Source organism: Bos indicus x Bos taurus, chromosome 9 (assembly GCF_003369695.1).
Source record: "Bos indicus x Bos taurus breed Angus x Brahman F1 hybrid chromosome 9, Bos_hybrid_MaternalHap_v2.0, whole genome shotgun sequence".
NCBI classification, from domain to species: Eukaryota; Metazoa; Chordata; class Mammalia; order Artiodactyla; family Bovidae; genus Bos; species Bos indicus x Bos taurus.
Window position 1 is genome coordinate 14,784,561 of NC_040084.1, and position 27,521 is coordinate 14,812,081.

Sequence of the window (27,521 nt, forward strand, 5' to 3'; positions counted from 1 at the left end):
TGGAATGACTAGGCATGCAAGCCATCCACTTACTGGTCTGCCGTGATCTCCGGGCTTTCCTGGTTTCCCACTTGGTCCTGTGACTCCTGGAGAGCCTGGACTTCCCTGCAAGACACAGGCAGAGAAAACAAAAGGTTACCATGAAAGAGGAGTCCCATGTAAAGTAAACTAACAAAGCACAGAGGGTTTTGAAAGCTTTCAGCACATTAAGGAAGAATAAAATTAAATTTAAGATAACATGGAGGAAAAAAATATTGAAAATTCATATTCAATCTTTATGGAGTGTATAGTTGAAAAATACACTTGAGATCATTTGAGAAATATATACATATACTGTTTTCAATCAGTTTAACCATTCACAGACTGGGATCCTAGTAAATTGGCTACTAAGTGAATTTACAGAAAGCAATTTCTTTTCATTTATTTCTGTTATCAAAATAGAAAACACATCAAAAGACAGGAATGAAAATTTTGTTTGGGGAAGAAATTGAGAAGGTATCTGAGCACCATGTTGTGGAGTTCATCTCCAAGAAGTCGTAGCTCAGCCTAGAAACTAAGTTTTTCTTTGGTGCATTCAAATAAAGCGTAATTCTCTTCTATCATATCAGCACCCTCAAACCCATCAAAACCGTAAGAATTTCTCCCTTTTAGCACAACTTTAAGAAACTTTAGCCATAGTTTAGTCTGTGGGGTGGCAAAGACTCAGACATGACTGAGCGACTTTCACACAGCCATATTTTAGTAAAAATGTTTATAATATTGCTAGACAATACATTATCTTCTAAAGCTAAAACTTCCTTAAAATGGAATCATCAGATTTCTGTAAAACAATCTTCTATTCATCAATCATATACATTTTAATCTCTGTAGTAAATACTTTAAATGAAAGTTTACTATACATTTTCAACTCTACTTGAGAACATATATATTAAACATGAATCATTCATATCTAGCGAGAAGCCATGAAGAGCATCCATTACCTCCAACAACGTAATTGCAATCTTACCCGGAGGCAAGTATACAGATATTTCTTTCAGAGTCATTGGCTTCAGTATTTTTCCCAAAGATCTTAATTAGAAAACCTACTCAGTAAGAATTACATCCTCTGAATGACTTAAAACTGTTCAGTAATTAATATCCTTAAAATTCAAATATCATAAGCTACAGACTCATAATTCTAGAACAGGAAATGACCAGCAAGATCATAAAACCCACCACTTAATGTACACATGGAAGGAACTAGAGCACTAACCAGTTAGGGATATTTTTGTTTTTCAAATATAACTTCATTAAACAGAAAGACTCTCTATTTTAACACATCTGTTTTTTCTAGCCGATTTTGTTTTAGGAGAATAAAAACAAGCAGGTCCCTCAACCGTGTGGTCCACAGCACAAATGGAACATGCCTCAAAGGTCAGGTTACTGAGTTTTTTCCTAGCGAGTTGGGGTAGGGGGTCAGGACAGGGAGACGAGTGTCACGCATTCCATTCTTACCGGTGGTCCAGGGGGACCCCTGGGTCCCATTGCTCCATCTTTTCCAGTAAAGCCCTATTGTAAAAATGAAATTATGTGTGGATTAGTGAAATAATGACCAAGCAAAATGGAAAGAAACTAAACAGGATGATAAAAGTGACAGGTGAGGGATTTAACCCAACTGCAGGTAACTTTTCAATATAAAGACAAATATGCAAAAAAAAATGGTTTCCATTTAAGTTATGCCTTTTACTGAATAATTCAGTTCTAAACTCAGTCATTTATAGGGTTACAAATAAAATCGTTTTAAGAATTAAACTAGTCTTCTCCAAAGAAGGCAGTTTCCTATTATGAAGATACTAACTTTTGCTTTTGTAAGAGTATAAAGAAATCTACAGGAAGACTAGCCCTTTCTACTGAAAAGTCAACGTCCACGAACTGGCCTGGGAACGATCAAAATAGGATGAAGGGAATGTTGCTGAGGAAACCAGGTGACATCATAGAAGATGCAGGAGAGGCCAACCACCTGGTCAGAAAACTCCCTTCCTTGTTTCCAGACAGCCAGGACAGGACCACTGTTGCTTCACTCCTGGCTGATTTCTCTCCTCCTCTCCAAGAAAGAGGCAAAACTATCTTAACTCCACCACTCAAAAAGAAAGGAAATCTTCAGTCCTCACTTAATTGTTTAGTGGTCCATCTCTCCTCATCTTACTTACAGGCTAGACCCATACCAGATCGGGTTGAGAGGAGAGATGTACCCAGCAGTGGTGGGCATCTCTGTGCAGCTTGCACAGTGCCAGACGACCTCTGCCTGGAATGAGTCACTCACTGCCCGCTTAGTACTCATCCCAAGTGCAGACCTCTGAAATCCAGCCGAGGATTTCTGAGTCAGGCAGTTTTTTATGGTTGCTGCATTCCTCTGTCAAAGGAAATTTTTGCCTCCTTTGAGAATAAGTGATAATTTTATGCATATTCTTGGATCCTAGCAAAAAGTTAAGAACATTTGGATCACTGCCTGCATTAAGTATCCACACTGCCATCGATTTTTACAAAAGAGGAAGTTTAAATGATTTCTTTAAAATTGCATTAGAAATAGTCTGTCCCTTCAAAAAAATTCAGAAACTTATAGAGATAAACATTTCAGACTGTTTTCTGGAAGATCTAGGCCTGCTTAACAAAAAACAGACTCTAAATTCATCTGATATAACATCAACACCACTCCTGGGAGCCACTTAAGAAGCAAAAATGCTCCGAGTCTGGTTCGCACAGTTGAATGTCATCTAAATTTCCTCCGACCACTGTAGGAAACACTCTTTTTCTTTCATTTTTTAAGGTAAGTATCATGTCTATGAATAATCCTCCTTCAGTCATCCTAAGAACTTCCTGATCAACCATTTTCTCTTTTTTCCTTGCTTTACTGAGCTATAATTGACAAATTAAAATCATATATATTTATGGTGTACACGTGATGTTTTGATACATGTAGACATTGTGAAATGATTACCACAAACAAGATAACACCCATCACCTCACAGAGCTATCATTTTTTATGTGGTGAGACTATTTAAGATACACTCTATTAGCAAATTTCAAGTACACAATATAGTATTAACTATAGTCACCATAATGTACATTAGATCTCCAGAACTTATCTGGCATAACTGCAACTCTGTATCCTTTGTCTAATATCTCCCCATTTTGCCCTCTTTTTCAGCCCCTGGCAGCCACCTGCTTCCAGGAGTTCAGTTTTTTTGAGATTTCATACATAAGTGAGATCATGCAGTATTTCTCTTTCTGTGCTTTGCTTATTTCAGGTGGCATGTCCAGGTTCAAGGTTTATCCATGTTTTGGGAAATGATAGCATTTCCCTCTTCTTTTAAGACAGAATAATATTCCATTATATATATTAAACACATATTCATATATAAAAATATCACATCTTCTTTATCCACTCACTCATGGGTGGACAGTTAGGTCTAACCAAGTCATTTTCTCTTAGAAGTAACATATACCTAAATTGGGATGAGGCAGATTCTATTCTGGTGACCTCAGAAGGGCTAACACTGAGCCATCTGCAGAACTTTGTGCTGCAAATTTTATTTTTTTTACTTTCCATTTTCAAAGCTGCAGCAGTTATTGCTGCTTCCCTCCATGGGAGGATGGCTGAGAGGACCTGTGGTCGCTTTCACAGACGCACGTGTATGACTTGCCTGAACATGTACTTGTCTTGCTACTTTCTAACAGGCCCCACAACTGTGGCTCATTTGAAAATCCATCTGTGCTGAAGGTAACCTAAGCCTCTTGCTTCTACCAACTCCACCTTGCTAGAGACATCTTCCTTCATCACCATGGTCTTGGGCATGCTCTCCTGAGTTTATTCTCTTCTCTCCCACCACAGGGTTCAAGTTTCTTCCTTCCTTTCTTTCTTCATTCCTTCCTTCCACTCTCTGTCTCCCTTTCTCTTTTGGCTGAGATGTCTGCACCCAAAGTCTAACTTTCCAAAACCGTTTTATGTTCCATCAGCTGTGACTCCTACTCCCAGCATTAGTGACAGGAAACTGAGTTGTAGGTACAAGGCTGTGATGGAAAAAGGACGAATAATTTCCTGAAAACCTTCCTCACTCTCAACATGAGGGTCCTGGGTTGCCTCACCACAAAGCTGGATTCACAGATTAAAATGTGAGACTGAAAAACACTGTCCTTCCCACCCCTCACTTTCAGGGAAGCAGTGATGGTGGGGATGGCTGCCTGACCACCAGCTCAGGAGAAGCATGTTGATGGGGTGGGCACTGACCACCCAGCGAGTCTGCATGGAACCCATGCTGAATCACGTGCCAACCCAACATGGCTTTCGTAGTAGCAGTGGCAAGGGAGGCAGCCCATCATTACTTCTGTTTTTTTTGTTTTTTTGTTTTTTTATTGGAGTATAGTTGATCTACAATGTTGTATTTAATTTCTGTTATACAGCAAGGTGACTCAGTTATACATATATATTCTTTTTCATATTCTTTCTTATCATGGTTTATCATAGGACACTGAACTATATTCAATATCCATTATTACTTCCTGACTGTGATATTTTTGGTTTTGTTGACTAATTGTATAGACCAATTGGTCACCCTTGCAATATCATTGTGGTCCTTTATTATAAGACAAGAATTCAAATAAAACTAGAGTGCCAGTCTCCAAAGAGTCAGAAGAACATGTATAAGTGCCAGCAGGTCCCAGGCTCCCAGAGAATAGTTTTCTCTTTGACCTCATTTTCTCATAAATTCAAGAGTAGGCATTGGAGCAAATAAATTTCATTGGCAAATCATCCAACATTTGGTATTATCTGGGCAAAACTTTGCTCCATCTCTTCTTTGGCCCAACTCTTCTGCCCCATGGTGTCTTAGCCCTGGCCCTCTCAGAGCCTGCTGCTAGCCTTATGTTTTGACTTGATTAGTCAGAATACAGACAACACTCAGACTGCTGTCTAAACTAGAAGGTGCTGAAGTCATTAGTGACTTGGTTCTGAGCAGCTCTAAAACCTTCTATTAAAGCATCTGTGGTCTCCTATGAAACCAAATGTTTCTGTAACATTAAACAGAGCACAGAACTCACTGTGCTTCTCATCTACTTGTCATAGAAAAAATTGGGTCTCCTGTACTGATTTCCTCATAACTCAAGAACAGACCTGAGATCTGCCATAAAAAAGCAAAATTCCTACTAAGTTCCAGGTGCTATCCATCACAGAGGCCTGCAGATGGTATCTGAGTTCTAAAGATGTAGAAAAGATGTCCCTGACCACATACAAAGTGCCAAGGGAATCAAGACTATTCTTAGAGTTACATAAAAGATGCCTCATAAAAAAATTTTAATTTTCAGATTTAATGCAATTTTCTAGGATTCTTGAATCTCTTTCCAATGAACCAAAAGTCGTTGGTTTTCAGAGCATGCTAAATTTTTTAAAATTTCCAAAATTCTAACAACTCATTTAAAGTCCCACCATTTTGTTTCATAGACCTTGAGATTGTCCTGGTGTCAGTTGGTCCACTGATATTAGCTTTTCTGCCTCCTATGAGATATGTGAACTCTGCCATTTCCAGCCACACCAACTGAACTTTGGGATGGGGGGTTAATTAATAGGCAATAATCATGTCGTTAGAGGCCATGCAAGAAAACTTACTCTGTCTCCTGGAGGGCCCATTGGTCCTGGTGGGCCAGGTAATCCTGGAGTTCCCTACACAAAAGGAAACAAGCAAGAAAACACTGTAATAAACTTCTTGTGTGAGGAAAGGAATTCATGTCCTTCTCCAAAATGTTTGGCAGAAAAGTCAGGGGACTCTGAGAAGGAACAGAAACTCAGTACTGAGCGCAGAGCCAGCCTGAGGGCTAGACGCTAGCTCAGTCAACAAGCCCAGACCTGACTGCACAGCCCCAGCCTGAAGCCTCAGACCAGGCGACGGAATGGAAAATGGCCAGGCTTCTGCTCTGCGGCTTAACCTTGGTTCACCTTCTGAGGCACTACAAGGGCAACTTTGCAAAGAACACTTGACGAGTCAAGAAAAGGCAAGGTGAAGAACAACTCACAGTCCTGCCTGGAAGTCCTGGCTCTCCGGCATCGCCCTTCATTCCCTGGCGACCCTGGAGCAAGCAGTGGGAAAACAGGTCTCAGCATTTTACAGAAATTAAGTGAAAGGGAAGACATGAGTCATTCCTGAAATCTCTATCACTTCATAAATCCAATGAAGCATATTTGTGAAGGGAGATGAATAAATTATTTTGGGGACTGATGCTCACTTTTTAAACTACAAATGCTGTTATAATTTCCATTTATCATGTTGTGGGATCATTTTATGTAATCATGGGATAATATGCCTTTTTTAAAAGAACCCAAGTTGAAGGGGAAACTATTTTTATTATTTAACATATTTAATTTGGTGCTAACTGTAATGGAGAGTCAATGAACTGTAACATAATTTTGTTCTGTATAACTACATGCTAAAAGACACTTGTTAATAGGCAAATCTGAATTAAAGCTGATAATTTAATAGTAGTAATAAGAAAATAAATAGAAATAAAGCTCCCCCAAACTCCCCTGGGGATGTACGAAGCTAAAAGTAGATGCATTCAACCCTGTTCCTGTTTTACAGCTGCACTGAGAGGTACCAGGGTCTTAGTTCCCTGACCAGAGATTCAACCTGTGCCCCCTGCAGTGGCAGCTCTCAGTCTTAACCACTGGACCCCCAGGGAAATCCTGCATTCAACCGTTTTGAGTGAAAAAAAAAAAAATCCAATTCTTTCAAATGTTTCATTTCTAGCTATATCTGATATAGATTATTTTTTCTCTAAATGCAAAAAAAAAAAAAAAAGGTCTTCAAAGGGAGCTTAGACTTAAAACTATGTAATTATCTGGATTCTTATTCATATGCTGTATTTGTTTTATCTTAAAGTATAGAAAAAAGTAGTTAAATAAAACACCAGCCTTAAAAGGTAAGACACTTCTCCTAAGTTCAGATTGGCATTTGGAATAAAACAAATTTTTATTGAAGTAATGACCTAGATAAATAAGTCATAAATATCAGACAGAACCCTAGGGCCTGCCACAGACTCAAAGCCATTTCAAAGCTTTCAGGATATTAAAGGATATTTGCATTACTTATTAAAATAATTTTTAAAGGTCAAAGAAGTAGCAACAATTTTTCCTACATAGTTACATATTATTACATATGCTATTTACATATCTGAAATTACAGTCACAGGAAGTCATCTCAATGACTAAACTTGTTGAGTTTTCTGAAAAAACACTTGAATTTGGCAAAATAGAGTAGAAAATGTTCCAGTTAAATTCAGCATTAATCCACCATCCTCATTTCATACAGAAAGCCTTTGTACTTACTTGTTCACCGGGAATAGAGAGGCCATTGGGTCCCTGAGGGCCTGGAGGACCCTGGGGCCCAGGAGGACCTGTATCTCCACGAGGACCAGGGGGGCCCTACATACAGAACAGAGAAACAAGCACAGAGTCATAGACTGCCCTTCCAGGGCTGTCTTCACAACTCTCAGATACCAATCAGAATCTGCAAACGTTTGAGAAATCGCCCCATCTATTGGGTTGACCAGAAAACCCAAACGAAGTTTTTGGCTAACCCAATATAAAAGTATTTATTAATGTCATCCCTTTCTTCTTTTGACTACTCACTAAAAGAATTGGAAAGTACAATAAATTCACAAGAGCACTTAAATTTCCCAACCTACTTTTACATGGGAATAGGTTTCTTAAAAAGTAAAATACATCAAATATATTTATATATCTATAGTCCTAGATTCATTCAGAGATCAAAACTCAAAATTCACTAGATCTGATTTCTTTTGAGCTGGTCCTGATTCCTCTTAGACTTGGGCTGATTTCTGGGACTAACGTATGTCTACATCAGGCAAGGAAAGAGCAGGAGCTTCTTTGCAGGGTGTCCAGGTAGAAAAAGACAAACCTGGAGTCAGACAGCCCTGGGTCAGCACCCCAGCCTCACTTTCCTGAGTTAGCTTAATGACAGTATGACAAAAACTACACATCGCCTTCATAATACATCCCCCCAAGATGCTGGAGTTGTCTTACGGAGACAGTTTTGAACCGGCAGAAGAGGCCAGTGACCCCCAGCGAAGGCAGATGTGGCCGGCTTGGCTCTTTCTCTGAGAGAGATGAACCCTCCTCAGCTCCCTCTAGTGGGACGCTGCTCCTTGAAGGGGGTCTTCCAGCTGATGGCCAGGTCTCCCCCTCTGCTTCCCCATATGAGAGCAGAGCCCTTAGGTGCTTCTATAGATCTCCCATGGGCAGTTCCCACTTCTGTGACATCCCCTGTACATTCCTTTATCTGACTAATCTAATCTACCATTCTGATATCTAGAGGCAAGACAGAGATCACAATATATTGCCTAAGGCTCACTAAACTTGAATCAGTTTGTTTAAGGGCACATTACCCTGTGAGCGGAAATTTGAATAATGAGACTTCAACATATAGGTGAAAACGTAAATGCACTCTAAAATATACTTACAACTGCCCCACTGACACCTCTTTCACCTCTCGGACCTTTAGCACCAGGTCCTCCCTAAAATACATAGTAAGAGAACATTTTAGGGTGAACATAGAAAACTAGGAAGAAGCTGATACATAAAAATTGCTTTAAGAAGCAGCACATACTCCAGACAACCAATACTTCTACGGCTATTTATGAAATATGGAAATAAATACTTTCTATCATACAAATGTATGGGAAAGGAGAATTTCAAAACATTCTTAAGGATCTAATTTTTATATTCTAATCTTTCCTTAATTGTTAGCAAATTTTGAAGCTGATTTGAAAATTTGAGGTTTACTTAAAAAAAAAAAGCATTACTTTAAATACAATATTTAAGCATTTCTAAGGGAAAAAAATCTATTTTGGAATTATATGAGTGTATTCTTCAGGCAAAATAACATGTAATAACAAGACTCTCTCAGAATCTCACAACATGTAATTTAGTAACAGGAATTCAGAGACCTGTTCACTGAACAAAGAGGAAATAAACATGGTACTGATATCCAACAACGTTATCTTACAATTAGGAAAAAAAATTCCTACTTCTCAAAAACATCGAAGTCACATCCAAGCTATAATTTTATGATTATAAATATAAATCAGGTAAGTCACTATTAATTAAAGAAAATAAATGATGTTAATTCCAGATATATTTGGATTCCATATATGAGGAGCTGGTTTGTAATTAACCTAAAATCAATTTACATTATTTGTTAACAACCATGTACAGTAAAATCTGGTGTTCTGAGGCTCTTTAAACTGTTTCTATGTTAATTAACCCATATTCTTAAAAGAGGTCAATAAAGCTTAGTGGTACCACTTCCATTCTGAAAAACCAGCCCAGGTCACATGTGATTGATCAACAAGATCTAACACTGTACTCTTCAGTGTTTTGCATTGCATTTTATTGGTCTCCCCTCCACCCCATGGAAAGACCTGGTCAGTCTTCTCACTCAGGTTATTCCTAACCCCAACACTTTCACCCAGAGTTTATGATATCATCACATACATAAATTATCCTCTATATGTTATTCTATGATATGCTTGCTAATAACACACATATCCTAGGCTCTAAAGTTTTTTTGGGTCAGCTTCTCAATCATGGCTCCACACATAGGTACAAGAAGCTTTCAGGAAATGTAAGGAATTTTCAAAATCATGTAATTAAAGAGAGAAACCCAAATCCATATCCTGAAAAGCTCTTGAATGCTAGCCCATATCATTCATTCTCATGTGAGTAGAGAAATGTGTTCAAATGCTTTCAGATTTTCTTCTGGATTTACTCCAGTTCAGATCTCAAGATGTGCCGTGAAAATGGTCTGCAATTCATCTTGTTCTGTCCTACAACACACCAGTAGCTAGAAGCATTTTATGCGCAACACACTGACCAAAGGATGATTATGCCAAAGATTTAACTGGAAATACTAGAAGGACTACTGGAGTCTCCTTACTGCAGGGCCGGGGGGTCCCGGAGGTCCAACGCTGTCCTGTGTACACGTGCAAGCGTTCGGAAGAGCTGGGCATTTTGCTTCATCTCTCTGAAATTTGGAAAAGAATATTTATCTCTGAATTGAAAGTAAACATACCTCTTATCCGCCACACCCACTTATCTTATACACATAAGGAAATCTATTTCCCAACTTAAAAGAATAATTTTTAATTATGATTACAAAGTCTTACGCCCAATCTTGCTATGCCCCTTTATGTCTTTACAAGTTTTGCTTTAGGAAATCTCACGTAAGATATGTTTACAAAACCATCATCGGGACCCCTGGTAAACTAATCCAATTCTCTCTAGTCTGGTATTAGAGAAATGCTGAGTGTTTCAGATATGGATGCCCATTTCATTCAGAATAAAATTTAAAATCCCTTCCACAGCCTATAGGCCTTACACAGTCTGCAAAACAGCACCCCACCACCTTGCCCCCCCCCACTGCCCACCACCTCCCCTCTCCTTCACTCTGCCCCAGCCCCTCTCATCCGCTTCTTGCTTCTCAGATGTTCAGGGCAGCTTGTGGCCTTAGGGCCTTTACACTTACAGTCACCTCTGGTTGGAATGCTCTTTCTCCATTATCCACATTGCTTGTCCCCTCACTTCACTCAGGTCTCTGCTTAAATCTCACCTTCTCCCTGAGGGCTGAGGGTACTCACCTGGCTACCTATCCTTGTACCCTGGTTTGTTTTCTATGACTTTTCACTCGATAACATACTTAATAACTCCTCCTCTTCCTCTGCCTTTCACTAGAATATTCCCTTTCACTGCTGTAACCCCAGCACACAGGATAGTGCCTGGCTTATAACAGGTGTTCAGTAAGTATTTGTTGAGTAAATAATGCACACTTATTTTGTGGGTGTGTGCAGCTCACTGTTTGCCTAGAACTTCAAATCCATCTTCAGCATTCAACTTTGTAACCATCACCACCTACACAGATAATATGCGGGAAGGCCATCACTCGAGCATTTCTACTTAGACATCCAGAGAGGTATGATGGCTGATCCTGTAAAGGATTTAATAAGCATTTACTGTAAAATGCTGGTATTTTACAAGCAATAGGAGGACTCTGCAGTAAATGGGTTTATCAGACATGCTGATTAAAGCAGGACTTTTCTGACTATGCCTAACCACTTTAGCTGTTAGGGAGAATTTCCAGATGCGGCCCTCTACATTCTTGACTTTTGAGGGAGGGGTCCCAGCCTGAGCTGCGGTCGTTAATGAGCACGCACACCACGTGTGTCCCTGGCTCCATCCTAACATGCAGCTGCTGAGGATAGTTCCTCTCCCAGGCCATCCTCATCCACATTTCTTATTCCTTGAATACTAATAAAACCATGACAAAATTTCATTCTGTTTCACTTACTCTGGAGGGAATATCACAGCATCTGTCTCTACTGGTCCACACCGGACTGCAGACAATATCAAAATTCTGGATTTGGAACTGTAAACAACCAACAGCAACGTGAGCTAAAGATGCGTGAAAAACATTTCATATTAACATTTCCACATTTTAACCTCTGCCAACTTCTCACACAGACTCTCTAGAGGGTCCAGGCAATGAGAGCAGTGTGATCCTTACCTCCTAAGAACAAAAAAACCTATGCCTCAGAGAAAGGGACAGTAAAGCAAAATGCATATGTGATAATCCCACTTCTGATTCATTTCCTTGGCTAAAATGAAATGTCTCATTGAGGTTTTTCTTTTTTAAGAGAACATTGATTTCTTTATATCCTTAAAAATGATGAGTGCATTTAAATCAGAATTTTAATTTGAAGGCTACACACATTTAAATCAACTTTTAAGAGTCTACCTCTGTTAAAAAAAAAAAGTAACATTTTAAAAAATTCTTCACTTATTCTTAAATTGATGCTCTGTTTCTTATAAATTCTTACCTAGGGGCTAACTGATAATTTCATGTTTACCTTCAGCTTAACTATTTCAATATACATATATTTTCTATCTTTCTACACTTAAAAAACAGAGTTCTTTGGATAAAAAAGAAAAGGTCACTTAGATATAGTCATTCTTTCCTTTATAAACTTGTTCTATTTAAATACTAAACCCAATATTCAATAAATGATTTTAATTGCAATTATATTATTTGCACTAAAAACTAGTTCTTCCCTCGTGGCTCTGAGGGTAAAGCATCTGCCTGCAACCTGGGAGACCTGGGTTCAATCCCTGGGTCAGGAAGATCCCCTGGAGAAGGAAATGGCAACCCACTCCAGTACTCTTGCCTGGAAAATTCCATGGATGGAAGAGCCTGGTGGGCTATAGTCCATGAGGTCACAAAGAGTTGGACACGACTGAGCAACTTCAACTTCACATGGTGAAAGCTAAGAGTGTTTGCAAGTTCAAGTTCTACATTCAGGGTTAAAAATTTCATTTCTGAATAGAGACGAAAATTCTGTCCATGAAAGAAAGCTAAGCTCAGTGAAAGCAATTTTAAAAAATAATAGAAGGGCTTCTCTGGTGGCTCAGCAGTAAAGAATCCATCTGCCAATGCAGGAGACACAGGTTCAATCCCCGATCTGGGAAGATCCCACATTCCATGTAGCAACTAACCCCATGCACCACAATATTGAGCCTGTGCTGGAGAGCCTGGGAGTCGAAACTACTGAGCCCATGTGATGCAACTAGAGCAGCACATGCCCTAGAGCCCGTCCTCTACCACAAGAGAAGCCTCGGCAACAAGAAGCCAAACGCCACGACCAGAGGGTGGCCCCCATCTGTCACAGCAAGGGAAAAGCCTAATAGCAACGAAGACCAAGCACAGCCAGAAATAAACAAGTAAAATTATCTTAAAAAATAATAGAAGCCAAAAATAGTAGTCTTGCTTTCAGAACAATGTTATTATTAATCAACATTTATTATGAACTTAGCCTGGGACAGTGAAAACCTCAGGTTTTAACAGTTTATTACTAAATAGCATTGTAAAAGGGTTGGCAAGCCCCCGCCTCAAACAAGCCAATGACAGTTGTGAGGCGGCTGCCACCCTACACTCATCTTCCTTCTGAGGCAGGCCTGACCCCTCTGTGAGGGAGCGTAGCTCTGTGACAGTCACAGCCAGAGTCCACAAATGCAAAATGTCCTGAATGCACAAAGCTGTGTCAACAGTTCCTACTTTTGAAGAGCAAAAAAATGAATTCGTTTACATTTCACTAATTCTCCTGGCAACGGTTTGTGCTGTACTCTCCAGTTTGATTCAGTTTCAAGTCAACTACATGATGTTCTCTGCTGCCCTGACATCTTAATTTGCTTCTAGCAGTAAAGCACATTATCATGTTTTGTCAGGAGCGTATTACCTCAGTGTAACTTCCAGTGTTTCTATCTAACCAAGATATAAAACAATTAAAAATATCATCGAGGGAAAAGAAAAAGTACCAATTACTTTGAAAAATGTCATTTCTATCTTCATACAAGGTACCAAGAAAAATAAAACTGTGTTACTTACTGTGGCTGACTTCCTCTCCCCTTTAAGCAGTTTTCCAAGAATTTCATAACCGTCAGTGGTGATATTTCCAGCTTCCTTGATATCCTTCTCTACAATCTCATAGCAGTCGATGTAAATCTTAACACTTTTCGAGGTCACTACGATATGAACCTAAAAAGATCATTCGTTTCCATTATAAAATTTCTGCCCAGAACAATATGGCTGACTTCTACATATATCAGATCACACTTTAAAAAAATGTGTACTTAAAGCTATTTATGAAATTAAAAGACGTATGCTCCTTGGAAGAATAGCTATGACCAACCTAGACAGCTTATTAAAAAGCAGAGCTTTTTAGCAAAGCTTATTAAAAAGCATTACTTTGCCAACAAAGGTCCATCTAGTCACAGCTATGGTTTTTCCAGTAGTCATGTATGGATGAGAAAATTGGACAATAAAGAGAGCTGAGCACCGAAGAATTGATGCTTTTGAACTGTGGAGTTGGAGAGGACTCTTGAGAGTCCCTTGGACTGCAAGGAGATCCAACCAGTCCATTCTAAAGGAAATCAGTATGAATATTCATTGGAAGGACTGATGCTGAAGCTAAAACTCCAAAACTTTGGCCACCTGACGTGAAGAACTGACTCATTTGAAAAGACCCTGATGCTGGGAAAGACTGAAAGTGGAAGGAGAAGGGGACGACAGAGGATGAGATGGTTGGATGGCATCACTGATGGACATAAGTTTGAGTAAACTCTGGGAGCTGGTGACAGACAGGGAGGCCTAGCATGCTGCAGTCCATGGGGTCACAAAGAGTCAGACACAACTGAGCGACTGAACAGAAAGCTATTCTCATCCCAAATCAAGAGCCTTGAACTAAAAATTCAAGAACCAGGCTGCAGTGTCAATGTCATTTAATTTAACAATATCAAATTAAATGAACCACTTGAAGAGGAACTAAAAAACCTCTTGATGAAGGTGAAAGAGGAGAGTGAAAAAGTTGGCTTAAAACTCAACATTCAGAAAACGAAGATCATAGCATGTGGTCCCATCACTTCATGGGAAACAGATGGGGAAACAGTGGAAACAGTGGCAGACTTTATTTTTTGGGGCTCCAAAATCACTGCAGATGGTGACTGCAGCCATGAAATTAAAAGACGCTTACTCCTTGGAAGGAAAGTTATGACCAACCTAGATAGCATATTCAAAAGCAGAGACATTACTTTGCCAACAAAGGTCCGTCTAGTCAAGACTATGGTTTTTCCAGTGGTCATGTATGGATGCAAGAGTTGGACTGTGAAGAAAGCTGAGTGCTAAAGAATTGATGCTTTTGAACTGTGGTGTTGGAGAAGACTCTTGAGAGTCCCTTGGACTGCAAGGAGATCCAACCAGTCCGTTCTGAAGGAGATCAGCCCTGGGATTTCTTTGGAAGGAATGATGCTAAAGCTGAAACTCCAGTACTTTGGCCACCTCGTGCGAAGAGTTGACTCATTGGAAAAGACTCTGATGCTGGGAGGGATTGGGGGCAGGAGGAGAAGGGGCCTACAGAGGATGAGATGGCTGGATGGCATCACTGACTCGATGGACGTGAGTCTGAGTGAACTCCGGGAGTTGGTGATGGACAGGGAGGCCTGGCGTGCTGCGATTCATGGGGTTGCAAAGAGTCGGACATGACTGAGCGACTGAACTGAACTGAACCTCTCTGAGTCTCAGTCCTCCCGCTATTATACATTAGTATAATTTCTTATTTTCCCCACAATGTATTCTTCCTGAGATGGCCAGAGATAATATAGTAGATGAGATGACTCTTTAAACGATAGAGAGCTTTTCAAAAAAAAAAAAAAAAGACTGACAGATGCAGAGAATAAACTTGTGGTTACCTGTGGCAGGGCAGGGGGGCAAAACGGGCAGTGGATTAAGAGGTTTGTATACAATAAGCTACAAATATATACTATACAATGTGGGGAACATAGTCAATATTTTATAATAACTATTAAAAAATAAATTATAGCAAGTGAACTATTCAAATACAATTAATAAATTGTTATACTCTGAACAAAAGGAGCCTCGAATGTCTTCCACTGATTTTGCTAAACTCGGTTTTTAATTTCTTAGTCCAGAATACCTGCCAACTCATTGGAAAAGTCCCTGATGCTGAGAAAGATTGAGGGCAGAAGGAGAAGAGGGCATCAGATGAGATGGCTGGATGGCATCACCAATGCCATGGACATGAACTTGGGAAACTTCAGGAGAGGATGAAGGGACAGGGAGGCTTGGCACGCTGCAGTCCATGGGGTTGCAAAGAGTCAGACGTGACTGGGCAACTGAACAACAGCAACAGTCCTTGCCAAAAAGATCTTACACACCATGCAGATACCTAACATAGGAAAGAGCTAGGTTGTATCTTTTATAAAGAATCAGCTCTGGAAATCAAATTCAAGATTCAATTTCCTCATAAGAAAACAAACATGTTGATTTATTGTTGGATATTGAAAATATTCAGAATCTTAAGAAATCTATTAGTACAGATAAATAATAAAACATCTATATTTCAATAATGTAAAGAATGGCTGCAGGCAATCTTTGGCTTTATAGTTATGCCCATAGTTTCCACTTATCACACAGCCCAAATACCCAAGTAAGCCCATGATGATTACTTTAAAAAGTTTGGCTCCAAGTTAAGGAACAGAAATTCCGTTAAATGCTTTAGAGTAAATAAGCATAAGGACAGTCTCCAGAGATTTTTTTAACAGTAGATATTTTTTCCACATAGAATCACCACCAAAACATTAATTTAGTGCATCTATGAATTACATACTGCTTTTATTTAAAAGTGATATATGACTTACTAAAAATAATTTTAAATACCCCAGGGCAATCATCTAATACTGAATTCAAGATGAATGCCATATAGACATTCCCAAGGTATTTATTATCTAGTAAGAACTGAAACTTATTTATCAGATCTTATATGAACAATCTCAGAGGCTAACATTCAAAAGCTATTTGAAAAATCATAGTATCCAAAAAAACTATTTCAAAATCAAAGCTTTGAAGTTTTGAAACAAAATTATTCCAAATACACTTGTCACTCAATGCGAACCAAAAAGAAACACATGCTAAAAATATATTTTGCTACGATCTCTTCAGTGTGTTTTATTGCATTTTAAACACATGCATAATTAAATTTCAGATTGACTCTTCATCTGGGCACCATTGTCCCAAGTAATTAGGGACTATTTCCCAACCAGGAAGCATGTTGGTCACAGACCAGTAGAACGAAGCACGAACACTCTTGTCAACGCATCAACCCTTCCCAAGGTCTGCCATTCCTTATTTTTAATCTATTCTACCTTTTTGTCTTATTACAAATTTCTCACTCAAATCTACGTCATCTGTTACAATAAGATGGAGACATAGAACTTTTTCAAGAGAATCCTCCAGAAGCAGCAGTTGTCTGCCCTTCCCCACATAAGCTCTTTTAGTCTATCCCCTCTCTCCCAAGAGCCTCCTGCATGTTATTTTCACTAATTTGCTGCTTCTCTCAGAGAACTACTTGTTCTTATCTCAAGGACTGACGAACTTCAGTTCCCAAATTACATGGGAAATGAAAGAAGGGTGTTCCAAGTCCTTGGATCAGTAGCCAATAGAGACTGAACTTGGTGCTTGAATGGATGTGATAAATGAGAGTAGGTCATAAGAATGGGGTGGAGGAAGGAAGGAGGGGAAGAAAGCATAATGAAAAAGTAGAGGAGGAACTAAAAAAATAGAAAGACACTATGAAAAAAGAAGGCAGAGAATTTGAAAAGAAAAGAGTTTATGAGAAAAAGAGACAAGAGGCATTACATAAAACCTAAGAACACAAATACCTCTCTAAAAAGGCAAATTAAGATGGGAGGGTCAAAAAACAAGTCTCCTGATATGCAATAATTAATGACTATCACTATAGATCTCTTCAAAAATACTGCCTTATTTTCATCAAGTAAAACTAAACATTCAATGAAAGTTGGAAATTAAAAAATAATAGTTCCTAGCCTAGACGGGGGGAATAGTTTGGGGGAGGATGGATACATGAATACGTATGGTTGAATCAGTTTGCTGTTCACCTGAAATTATCACAACATTGTTAATCAGCTATACCCCAGTACAAAATAAAAAGTTAAAAAGATAATACTAATAGTTCCTAAATGATTATCGGGTGGTTAATAGCAGGCTGAGTTTCCAATATCTTCAGTGGATATAGAAGAAAAATAAAATAGTCCTCTTTAGCAAGTTACTCAAATGTAAGTTTATAATAGGCATATCAATGAGCCAAAAAAGTTCATAAGAACTTCACCAGATTCAGCATCTATTATTGGACAAGAAGCAATTGAGGCTAGTAAAAATTTGTCAAACTAGAATCTTCTTTCCCAATAAGGCATTTATTTTCCTGCACTTTACCAGTAAAGTCTGTAACTTGTTGAGCAAATATGCCTTTATACTCAGAGATCTCTGTTTCTCCATCATTGGTTTCATTTATTTATTTTTTTTGGCTTATCACTAATGTGCTCATTGGGCTTCCCTGGTGGCTCAGTGGTAAAGATCCACCTGCCAATGCAGGAGACACAGATTCAATCCGTGTCAGGAGCTCCCCTGGAGAAGGAAACGGCAATCCACGCCAGTATTCTTGCCTGGGAAATTCCACAGACAGAAGAGCCTGGCAGGCTACAGTCCATGGTGTCCCATAGAGTTAGACACGACTGAGTGACTGAACAACAATATTGTGCACTTTGAGGCCTCTGCACATCCCGTGAGGACAGTCCCTTGCTATCTTCACCAAGAATCTGATTCATGAATAAGAAAACATTCTGGGAAGAAACCAGGATTGTTAGGAAGAGAATCAGCAAGAAATTCAGCTAAATCTGCCTAATTATAGGGAAGTTCTTCAATTTTCACTTGAGAAATCAGATTGAATTGGAAATATTTGTTTTCTACATATGGGGACTAACTTTCTGAGCCTCATACTGGGGAAATTTTAAAGCTTGTGCAGCAAATAGTCTTTCTCCTGTTCATTTGATCCAATTGATGCAAAAATTCCATTAAAAAGTCCACTCATAACCAAGACTGTTCATTTCCAATTCTGCCAAAGTCAGTACTCTTATCTGTCAATTAATTGCCTGACAGCAAGTCTGTATTACCCTTGGATCTTAAAATTTAAAAATTAAGATCAAGAATAGATAATCCCCTAAGAATTTATCTTAGAAGTTTTAATAAAATGATTCAGAGAAGTTGTAAATGTGTTCACGCAGAAGTTAATCTCATAAACAGTTATCTTAATTATGTTGGTAGATAGTGATAACTTTTGGACTGACATGTTTGTAACTGTTCAATAAATGAGCAAGAGGAAGCAGCTTACTATGCTCTATAAAAGAAAAAATATTATCAACTAAATACAATCCACAAAAATTAAGCTTCTGAAACAAAATTCATAAAGGTTCAAAATAAAAGGTAGAAAAATGGGCATACAGTATTGTATATACTATACAACTCATATTCTAAAAAGACATTTGCATTGAATATATATTGAAATGTTAACAGTAGTTAATCTCATTAACTAGTAGATTAGTAGAAATATCATTTTAAATTTTCTTCTTTGAAAATTGATCAAATCCTCTGAAATAAGATATTGTTTTTAAAAGACATGGCTATGTTTCCACTAGTTTAACATACATTTTAATAAATAATAAATTAGTTTAAGTTTTAAGTCCACATACTTCTTTTATAAATAACCAGATAATCTTACGTTTTTACCTTATGAAAACTTCCATAAAATAATGCCTTCACTTCATCTGTGTCAAATGTAACAGTCTGCACCTCACCTCTTGTATCCTTGTTAAAGAATGATAATGTCTTGCTAGAAGCTGTAATCAACACATAATTGTTATTAAAATCAAATGCATGGAGATTCTATATTGAAAGTATTAACAATTAATTCTTGTTAAGGAGATCTCTAAAAATTTAATAATTCGGTTAAGATAAAATGTAATTCAAGTATTTACTGACCTATTTTTTTATAACTTTAAACATAAAAGCATAATCAAGGAAAAAGATATATACGTACATACATAGACATCCAGAAGGTTCTTAAAGAGAAGGAAAACCATAATAAAAAATATGCATGCATGGGCCTTAAGAGAAGATAAAAATCCTTACGATCTGCAATCACACCAACTTGTGGTTTATAGTCTCTGTCTGTGATCTGCCAAATTGCAAAAGGGTCACTGGGAGTTTCTGGGAGGAGTCTGAATAGTAATATAATTGTATATGAAGGAGGGAGTCCATTGGGATGTAGTTCTCTGTTGGATAAAGCAAAATTAATTAACTAATTAGTAAGGATTTCTCATCAGAAATAGATGATATTTAAAATTTTTGGACTAGAATCTTTTCATGACTAGTATTGAAGCCATTTATAATAATCCAATTATATTATAATAATCCTTTTAATAATACATTATTAGAAGGGGAAAAATTAAGAATGAGACCTCAAAATAGCAAACACTAAAGACCCATTATGTAAGCAGTAATAGTTTATTTATAATCTGATAAAGTCAAAAAGTCTGGGAAACTGCCAAATGGTCTTTCATCCTACAGTTAATAAATCATTTTTTCTAGATACATAGATGATTATAAAACTATATAATGATTTTAGAGTGATGAACATTGTATCTACGGATGTAATTTAAAGAGCATAAATCTCACTAAATATATTCAATTTCCAACATCAGGGATATGAGACTGTACGTAAGATGGCTCAAGGTTTCAATTTCTCCCTCCCTATACACTTCCAAAGTCCTCCCTTAAAATCAAATAAATCAAATAAGCTCCAGAAGGTCACACGTTCCCAGAAACAAAACCAATAATATATGTTACGGCCACATACATGTGCAAATGTTTAGTGTTGATAAACGGATATGATTCAAGTTTCTTGGCTCTAAGGCTACTGAACATAAAATGTGGACCCATGCGTCCTTCTAGACTTGAGTCAATCATTGTTCTAAGGGAACCTCTGAAATAGCCTGAGACCATTTAAGAACACTTTCTTCGTAAGGATAGGGAAAGGGCCTTGATAATCGGCCCGTGGACAGAAAAGCAACCGCTCCACAGATTTGGACAGAGGCAGAGAACGGCTCTTGGGGTTTTGAGCCTCAGTGTCCCACAGTGCCGGCACTTCTGGAATGTAACGCTGTCCTATGTTTGGGGTTTTTTTTTTCGATTTTTATTGGCATATGCTTGATTTGCAATGTTGCTTTTGCTTCTGCTGTACAGCAAAGTGAATCAGTTATACAAATACATAAAGCCTCTCTTTTTTAGATTCTTTTCCCATCTGTACAGGCCGGGACCTCTACTCCACACTCTGAGATGCCCTCCTTCTTAAAGTGTATGTTCTGGGCAAGCTGACACAATGTCTTTTGTATGTTTGAAAACCAACCATCTTCATGATGAAGTGAAGTGAGAGTTGCTCAGTCGTATCTAACTCTTTGCCAACCCATGGACTATAGCCCGCCAGGCTCCTGTGTCCATGAAATCTTCGCAATATTCCACATTAAAAATAATACTGTCTCCATATAAAGTCATCAGTCACTTAGCCCATTTTTCTCCTTTTTTAGTTAATGAATGATTATGAAAAAATAAAGAAGTATTTAATTGCATTTTATGCCTCTTTCAGCCACAAGATCTGACTCTTAAGAGGACAGTGGGCTGTCTTATGTGAAAATGTAGGAATCATAGCTTGAGGTGACAGAGTTAAACACTGGGTATTTAGGTTCACTGCAAAACCTAAAACTGCGAACTAGTGTGGTTAACCATAAAAGAGTTAGGAACTCACAGTGTGGTCACACTACAACAATACAATCTGTGCTTCCTTACAAAAAATTAGCCTTGGTTTTAGTCTGCATTTTCCGTCAGCTTTCCCAGAGCATTTCAAATTTCAGGCATCATCATCTGACTCTGTCCTAAGTTTCTGAAAACTTTATTTCTTGGTGTTCTTTCCCCTCCAGAAGATGCCAAACACATATTTTGGTTATCAGAACCAGGTACAAACTTTCATCAAGTTAAATAACAACATCTAGAGCTGCCCAACAGGTCCCCGGAGCACCAGCCAATAAAAACTAACTGCCGCCTGTCGGATCACAGATCACTGACGGACTGCTGCAGTCTTTCATCTTCTGGAGTCAGAAGCTCTAGGAAGAATGCCTGATCCCATTCTGCACTGATTCCATCCAGCCCTTCTGCACCCACGGAGAAACGGTCAAGAGAAGAAGGTGCCTCCCTGCTTAAATAATCTCCCTTAGAAGAAGCATAACTACAGTCCTAGCTTTAAATTCAAAAGGATTTAGTAATCCATCACGTGGAAGATACAGGATGAGATTCTCAGAGTAGCAGGCTTGAGTACTAGTCTCCCGTGTGACCTGATAAAAGACCCTTAACTCAGCTGTGGGGCTTCCCTGATGGCTCAGTGGTAAAGAATCTGTCTGCAATGCAGGAGATGCGGGAGACACGGATTCAATCCTTGGGTCGGGAAAATCCCCTGGAGGAAGAAATGGCAACCCACTCCAGTATTCATGCCAGGAGAATCCCAAGGACAGAGGAGCCTGGGGGCCTACAGTCCATGGGGTCACAAAGAGTCGGACATGACTGAGCAACTGAACATACACATCACACACACACACACACACAACCCAACTGTACTTAAGGAAACTAAATCAGGTTATTCATATGACTTTTCTGACAATTCTAAAATACCAGAGTGATAAGAAATCAGCAAAGATTCTAAGACCCTCAAAAAAGCCTCTGGCCCATGGTAAGAAAGAGACCCTCCTGTTGTCAGACTCACACTGTAGGCTGGTTCACAAAGGCGTTCTTCTGAAGCCTGTAAGATGAGTAGCTGGGGAAAGAGCCTGACTCCAGGGAGACTCCTTGCACAGAAGCAAAATTCTTTTCTGTCAGATTGTACGCTTCAAGCATCTTAAAACCTTCACATCAGAACAGAAAATATTGAAATGAGGTTATCTGAATTATCTTATTGCTTAAATCCTGAAATAAATTAGCCCAAGAGTATGAACGCTTACCTGGTGAGGTGTAGCCGTCCAAATAAATGAGAGGGCAACCTGCAACGCACAGCATTGTTTAAGTCCAAGGCACCAGGGAAAACTAACATTACACACGCACAGAAAGCGCCTGCATATGGACAGCAAGTAACCAAACTGTTCATTCACAGAACATGACAATCGAACCTTTTCTAAGTAGTTTTGTGTAGATTTTCAACTTGTAGGAGAAATTATACTATTGAGCAGTAGTAACCATGTTTTCTGGACAATCTCCAGTCCACCTGGAATTTCACAACGTTCTTAAGAATGGTAAGACAGAATTAAAGGGGGAAATTTATATATTTTTTTCGATGAATTAAAGAACTTTTCGCCCAGCGAACTTTAAATTTATGCAAGGGCAGGAGGAATTGGTTGCCAGCCAGTCCTCTTCTCGGCCAAACGCTGGAGGCTCGTGCTCCTCACGGAACCATCCCGGGCAGGTGTGCAGGGGGTCCCAACCTGGGGCCCAGAGCTGGGACAGGACAGGCTGCATGCAAGACTCCCTGGAATGGATGGAACAGCTGCTCCTCCCTCCCTGCGCACTTTCACTAGGGCAGCTCCATTCTGAGCTTCAGTGTTAATTTTTACAGTAAGCCATTAACATTTGTTTACTTCCTCTGCCTCTAACCAGAGTTCTGAGATTCTAATATAATGTTTAATAGGGAAAAAAAACAACACTTAAAAAGCACAGCTCTGCCTGGGATTAGGGGTTTAGATGAGCCACTCAACTATCTCCTTAATCTAATACTCCAAAAATCAGAGTTCATGAATGGGGAGGAGGACAAATGGATTTAAATCTTTTGTCCTTCACTGAATCTCAAAAGTTAAACTGGAGGTCTCGGTATACCATGAATATAGCCAAAGAAACAAATGAGAACCAAGTGCATTTCTACGGGGAACACTCGCATAAGGCTGTTTTTTCATGGCTCTCTTGAAGCACAGATGTTGACAGAACAAATACCAATTGATTACTAACAGGGAAAACCTTCACCTCACAGAAATGTTTCTATAAATGCATTTCTAAGTTGAAGATTCATTTTCTCAAATGTCACAGGCATTGAGATGGTGGGAAAAGGATATATACAAACATTTTATTTCCATACAAGGAATATTGCATCTTCAAGACTAAAAATGGACCTCTGACAAGCACACAGTCAGCATGATCTCAATAGGAACAGTGATTCATCAGGTTCTCAAGTGGTTTCCCAGGATCTATTTATGCACAGACTTGATCTTGGTTAGGATAAGGAATGGTCTACACAGTAGTTACTTTTCAAAACAAGTGAGACTATGGATCCATATGGACCATGACTTACTTGAAGTGGCAGTTTCACACACAAATGTGATGAGGTTGTCCTCGATCTTCTCAAAAGATTCAAAGTCATCCACGATGAACACATGCCGTTCGCTTGGTTTGCTCGCTATGTTGGCAAGTTCATTGTAGTCGACATCAGCCACACCAACTACAAAGACACTGAACCCTGCAGAGCAATGTTTACAGAATTACACAAACTTTTATGGTCTAAACAATTCAAAATAAAACCTTATCAGAAATGATGCCAAATTTTCTCAGCTTATACATCAAGTTCTTTCAACATACTTTTTCCTGTTTTTTGGCTTATAGAATTCAATTAATTGGATTTCCTAAAATAAAATCTTAACAATTAAAAGGTGAACATTTTAATAACAAAATGACTTAATGTAGACTCAGTTCCTTCCACACATCCTAATATACCCATTAATATAAAATTCAATTAATTGGATTTCCTAAAATAAAATCTTAACAATTAAAAGGTGAACATTTTAATAACAAAATGGCTTAATATAGCACTCATTTCCTTCCACACATCCTAAATATACCCATTAATTCTGCAGATGTCTTAGGCAACATTAGCATTTTAAGCCGATTTGACTCAGAAACCAACAATAGGCCCATTTTAACTGAATTCCTGAAACTAATTTACTCAATAAACTCAGGCTCAAAGTCAGCACTTTGACCACTTTCAAAATGAAATCTACAACTCCCGCTGGCAATAAACTTTCATTTATTTAGGCTAACCCAAATAAACAAAGTTTTCACTCCAAAAGTTTAATTCGACAGCAGGAAAAATAGGCTATATAAAAAACTGGTTACATAATTAGCTAGAAACAAGATAACTCGAGGAGCAATCATTCATAACCCCAAAGTTAAATCAGCGAGGAGCCCAACATCTGAAGAAATCGGTTCAAAGTGCCTAGCCACAATGGAAATAATTTATAAAAACATCAGTGCATAGAATGATCTCTATTGTAAGAAGACAGTATGACTTAGTATTAATCATGACTCAGACTTTTAGCCAAAGACCCATACAGGTGCAGATGACAAACTCCATATAATGAAGTACTTTACAATTTAGACCACAGTAAATCATGCATAGCATAGAATTCTCTCTAAAATATGTCTACCTTGGACCCTGCCTGAGGGAGTGAGGTTGTTAAAGCAAGCACTATAAAGATCTTGTTTCATCTCTAATCATCTGACATAACTAATTTGAAGGGCAGTGTAACATTCTTGCTACAGGCTTTCAGAATGTTTGATTGCCAGGATCTACACCAGTGACGTCTCCCCAGACGCCTCTCCACTCCTTTGCAGTGAACCTTCCAGCAATCTGTTTGGGGCATGAGTCTACCAGGTCATGCTAAACCTATGTCCCTTCTTAGAGTGGGTTGAACCAGCATCAAGATTTACTTCTGCTATAGCAGGAAGCCTGCTTGAGGATCATCCCATCACTGCTGTCTGTACCCTTCCAACCACTACGGGGGACAGAGTCTGAGGCATGCGTGTCTTACACAAAAAATACACCATGTCTTTGCTGAGCAATTATCCAACTGTTCCATGATTAAATGTAAAATAACATTAGAAGGGTATGGAAGAGGATAAAGTCAAAGAGAAACAATAAAGTAAAATCCATAATTTTGGTCTTTTGCAAGCATTTCTGGATGTTTGAAACTGTAAAATAAATGAGGGCAATCCCTGGGCGTCAAATGTATGCCTGTGTTTACCTGACTGCTGGATGACCAAAGCCGCCTTCTTGACCTCATCCTGCGACCGACCATCCGTGACTACAACCAGCACCTTGGGGACATTCTTCCTCATGCCGCTCTCCCAGGTCAACACCTTCTCCTTGATAAAGGTCAGAGCCTTGCCTGTAGAATGTGGCACAGAACATGTTTGTGTCTTATCAGTGAAAACTATCCAAATGCCTTTAGTCACACCCAACGGATAAGAATTTGAATGTTAGAGTTATACTCAGCCCATCACTCCAAAGGCTTTGGAGAGCAAAAGTCTAAGTACATGCTGATGAACAGTACCTGTTCTTGTGTTTCCTCCTCTGTACCGAATGTTCTGGAGGGCCCCCAGGGCCAGGGCCTTGTCGTTGTATGTGTTCAGCTTAAACTCAGACTTGACCTCGTCACTGTACTGCACAAATGAGACCTGAAGAGAAAGGCAGTTTGGTGGTGAGGGTAAGTCAGCTCTTTTTATGTTTCAATTTTCAAATGAGTCCTCTAGTTGTAGAATGGGAAGGAGAAGTGTATTCGACCTGATGAAATATTATAAACACTTTATAGCTAATATTATAACACTGACTACCACTGTCTCACTAAATTCTCGAATTTCTGATCTTCATAAAAGTTTCAGTAATTGATAACTGATAAAGTACATGCACTGTATTTATTGTCCAGGATGTAAGAAGGGATACATGAAGCTAGAGAGCAGTGACATTCCAGGATTAGAAATGAGAATATACTATCTTGAGCTCAAATGTTGGCTAAGCAATTGTTTCTCATTTCTACTGACTCCATCTATTCTCCATGGTAACATAAAAATGGCACATGTGTGACAATAATCATCACTCATCACAAACTCAGTGGCGGTGTGATTTAGTAGAAAGATTATAGGCTTTATACACAGGATCAATGGGATCAAAACTCTGCCGATTGATAGCTTTGTGACATTGGGCAAGTTCCCAACGTCTCTGGGTCTTCATTTTTTCATCAGCAAAATGGAAACAATTATACTTACTTTCTTCAGTCGTTTTAAGGAAGAAGAATCATATATACTAAGTAGCTGGCACATGGAAGCTAATAAAATATGGTAGCTTTTTTATTCTTATATTTTATCAGAAATATTAATTTCTAAAAGGATTTTTAAAATGGCTTAGTTGCTGACACATTAAATTAAGAACATAACTAGCCTGACATTTCACTCATCTTGGGTTGGAATAACATCCACAGGATTATTTGGGGATTTGAAATTTAATATATTCCATAAAACATTATTCCATAAAAGAAGACGTGATTTGTTTGCAGAATTATTTGTGGTTTATGTCAAAAGCTCTTATTTTCATAACATCTCTAAGATGTCACAATGAAGAGGTACAAACAGCCAAAATAAAGAAGAAAACTCACCAAGAGAAATATGGAAGGAAAGAACAATATTCCAAAAAAATAATAAAACCATTGTCTCTTGCTTTTAGGAATCAGTGATTTAGACAGAAGAGAAACACACAAATAATGACAATATAAAGTGGCATGGGCCACAACAGCAATACAAACAGAACCCTTCAGGAGTTTGGAACGCCTAAAACTATCAAGGAAACTTCTCCAGAAAGCGTGGAATTGAAATGGGTCTTCAAGGTCGCAGAATCTGAATTACAAGTAACAGAGCCACTGGCGCTGAGTGTCATGACAGAGGGGACAACAGGTCCCCAACCAGTCACTAATCATCCCTGGATCTTCTGAGTTAAGAGGGTAGGACAGTTACAATGCCTTTAACTTCCAGAACACAAAGTGATCTTTTGTGAAAATGGATCCTTGTCAGAAGTTTTAAGCAGCAAGTTAGAGTTAGAATTCCCTAAATTCTTCAACAAGAACATCATCTAGCCAAGAGAATACC

The 27,521-nt window shown here is 38.6% G+C and overlaps 1 protein-coding gene across 3 annotated transcripts in view; it reads right to left on the reverse strand.

Moving 5' to 3' along the window:
- Positions 1-27,521, reverse strand: part of COL12A1 (collagen type XII alpha 1 chain) — a 117,707-nt gene that overhangs the window by 10,512 nt on the left and 79,674 nt on the right. For all 3 annotated transcript variants that reach the window (XM_027550948.1, XM_027550949.1, XM_027550950.1), the window contains 16 exons: positions 25,937-26,060; positions 25,628-25,771; positions 23,902-24,066; positions 22,568-22,606; positions 22,333-22,471; positions 19,653-19,795; positions 19,251-19,360; positions 13,482-13,631; positions 11,391-11,468; positions 9,984-10,070; positions 8,509-8,562; positions 7,355-7,450; positions 6,046-6,099; positions 5,642-5,695; positions 1,495-1,548; positions 34-105 (listed from right to left, as the gene is read on the reverse strand). In XM_027550948.1, coding sequence (XP_027406749.1) covers positions 34-105; positions 1,495-1,548; positions 5,642-5,695; positions 6,046-6,099; positions 7,355-7,450; positions 8,509-8,562; positions 9,984-10,070; positions 11,391-11,468; positions 13,482-13,631; positions 19,251-19,360; positions 19,653-19,795; positions 22,333-22,471; positions 22,568-22,606; positions 23,902-24,066; positions 25,628-25,771; positions 25,937-26,060 — 1,563 coding nt within the window. The remainder of the gene's footprint in view (positions 1-33; positions 106-1,494; positions 1,549-5,641; positions 5,696-6,045; positions 6,100-7,354; positions 7,451-8,508; positions 8,563-9,983; positions 10,071-11,390; positions 11,469-13,481; positions 13,632-19,250; positions 19,361-19,652; positions 19,796-22,332; positions 22,472-22,567; positions 22,607-23,901; positions 24,067-25,627; positions 25,772-25,936; positions 26,061-27,521) is intronic.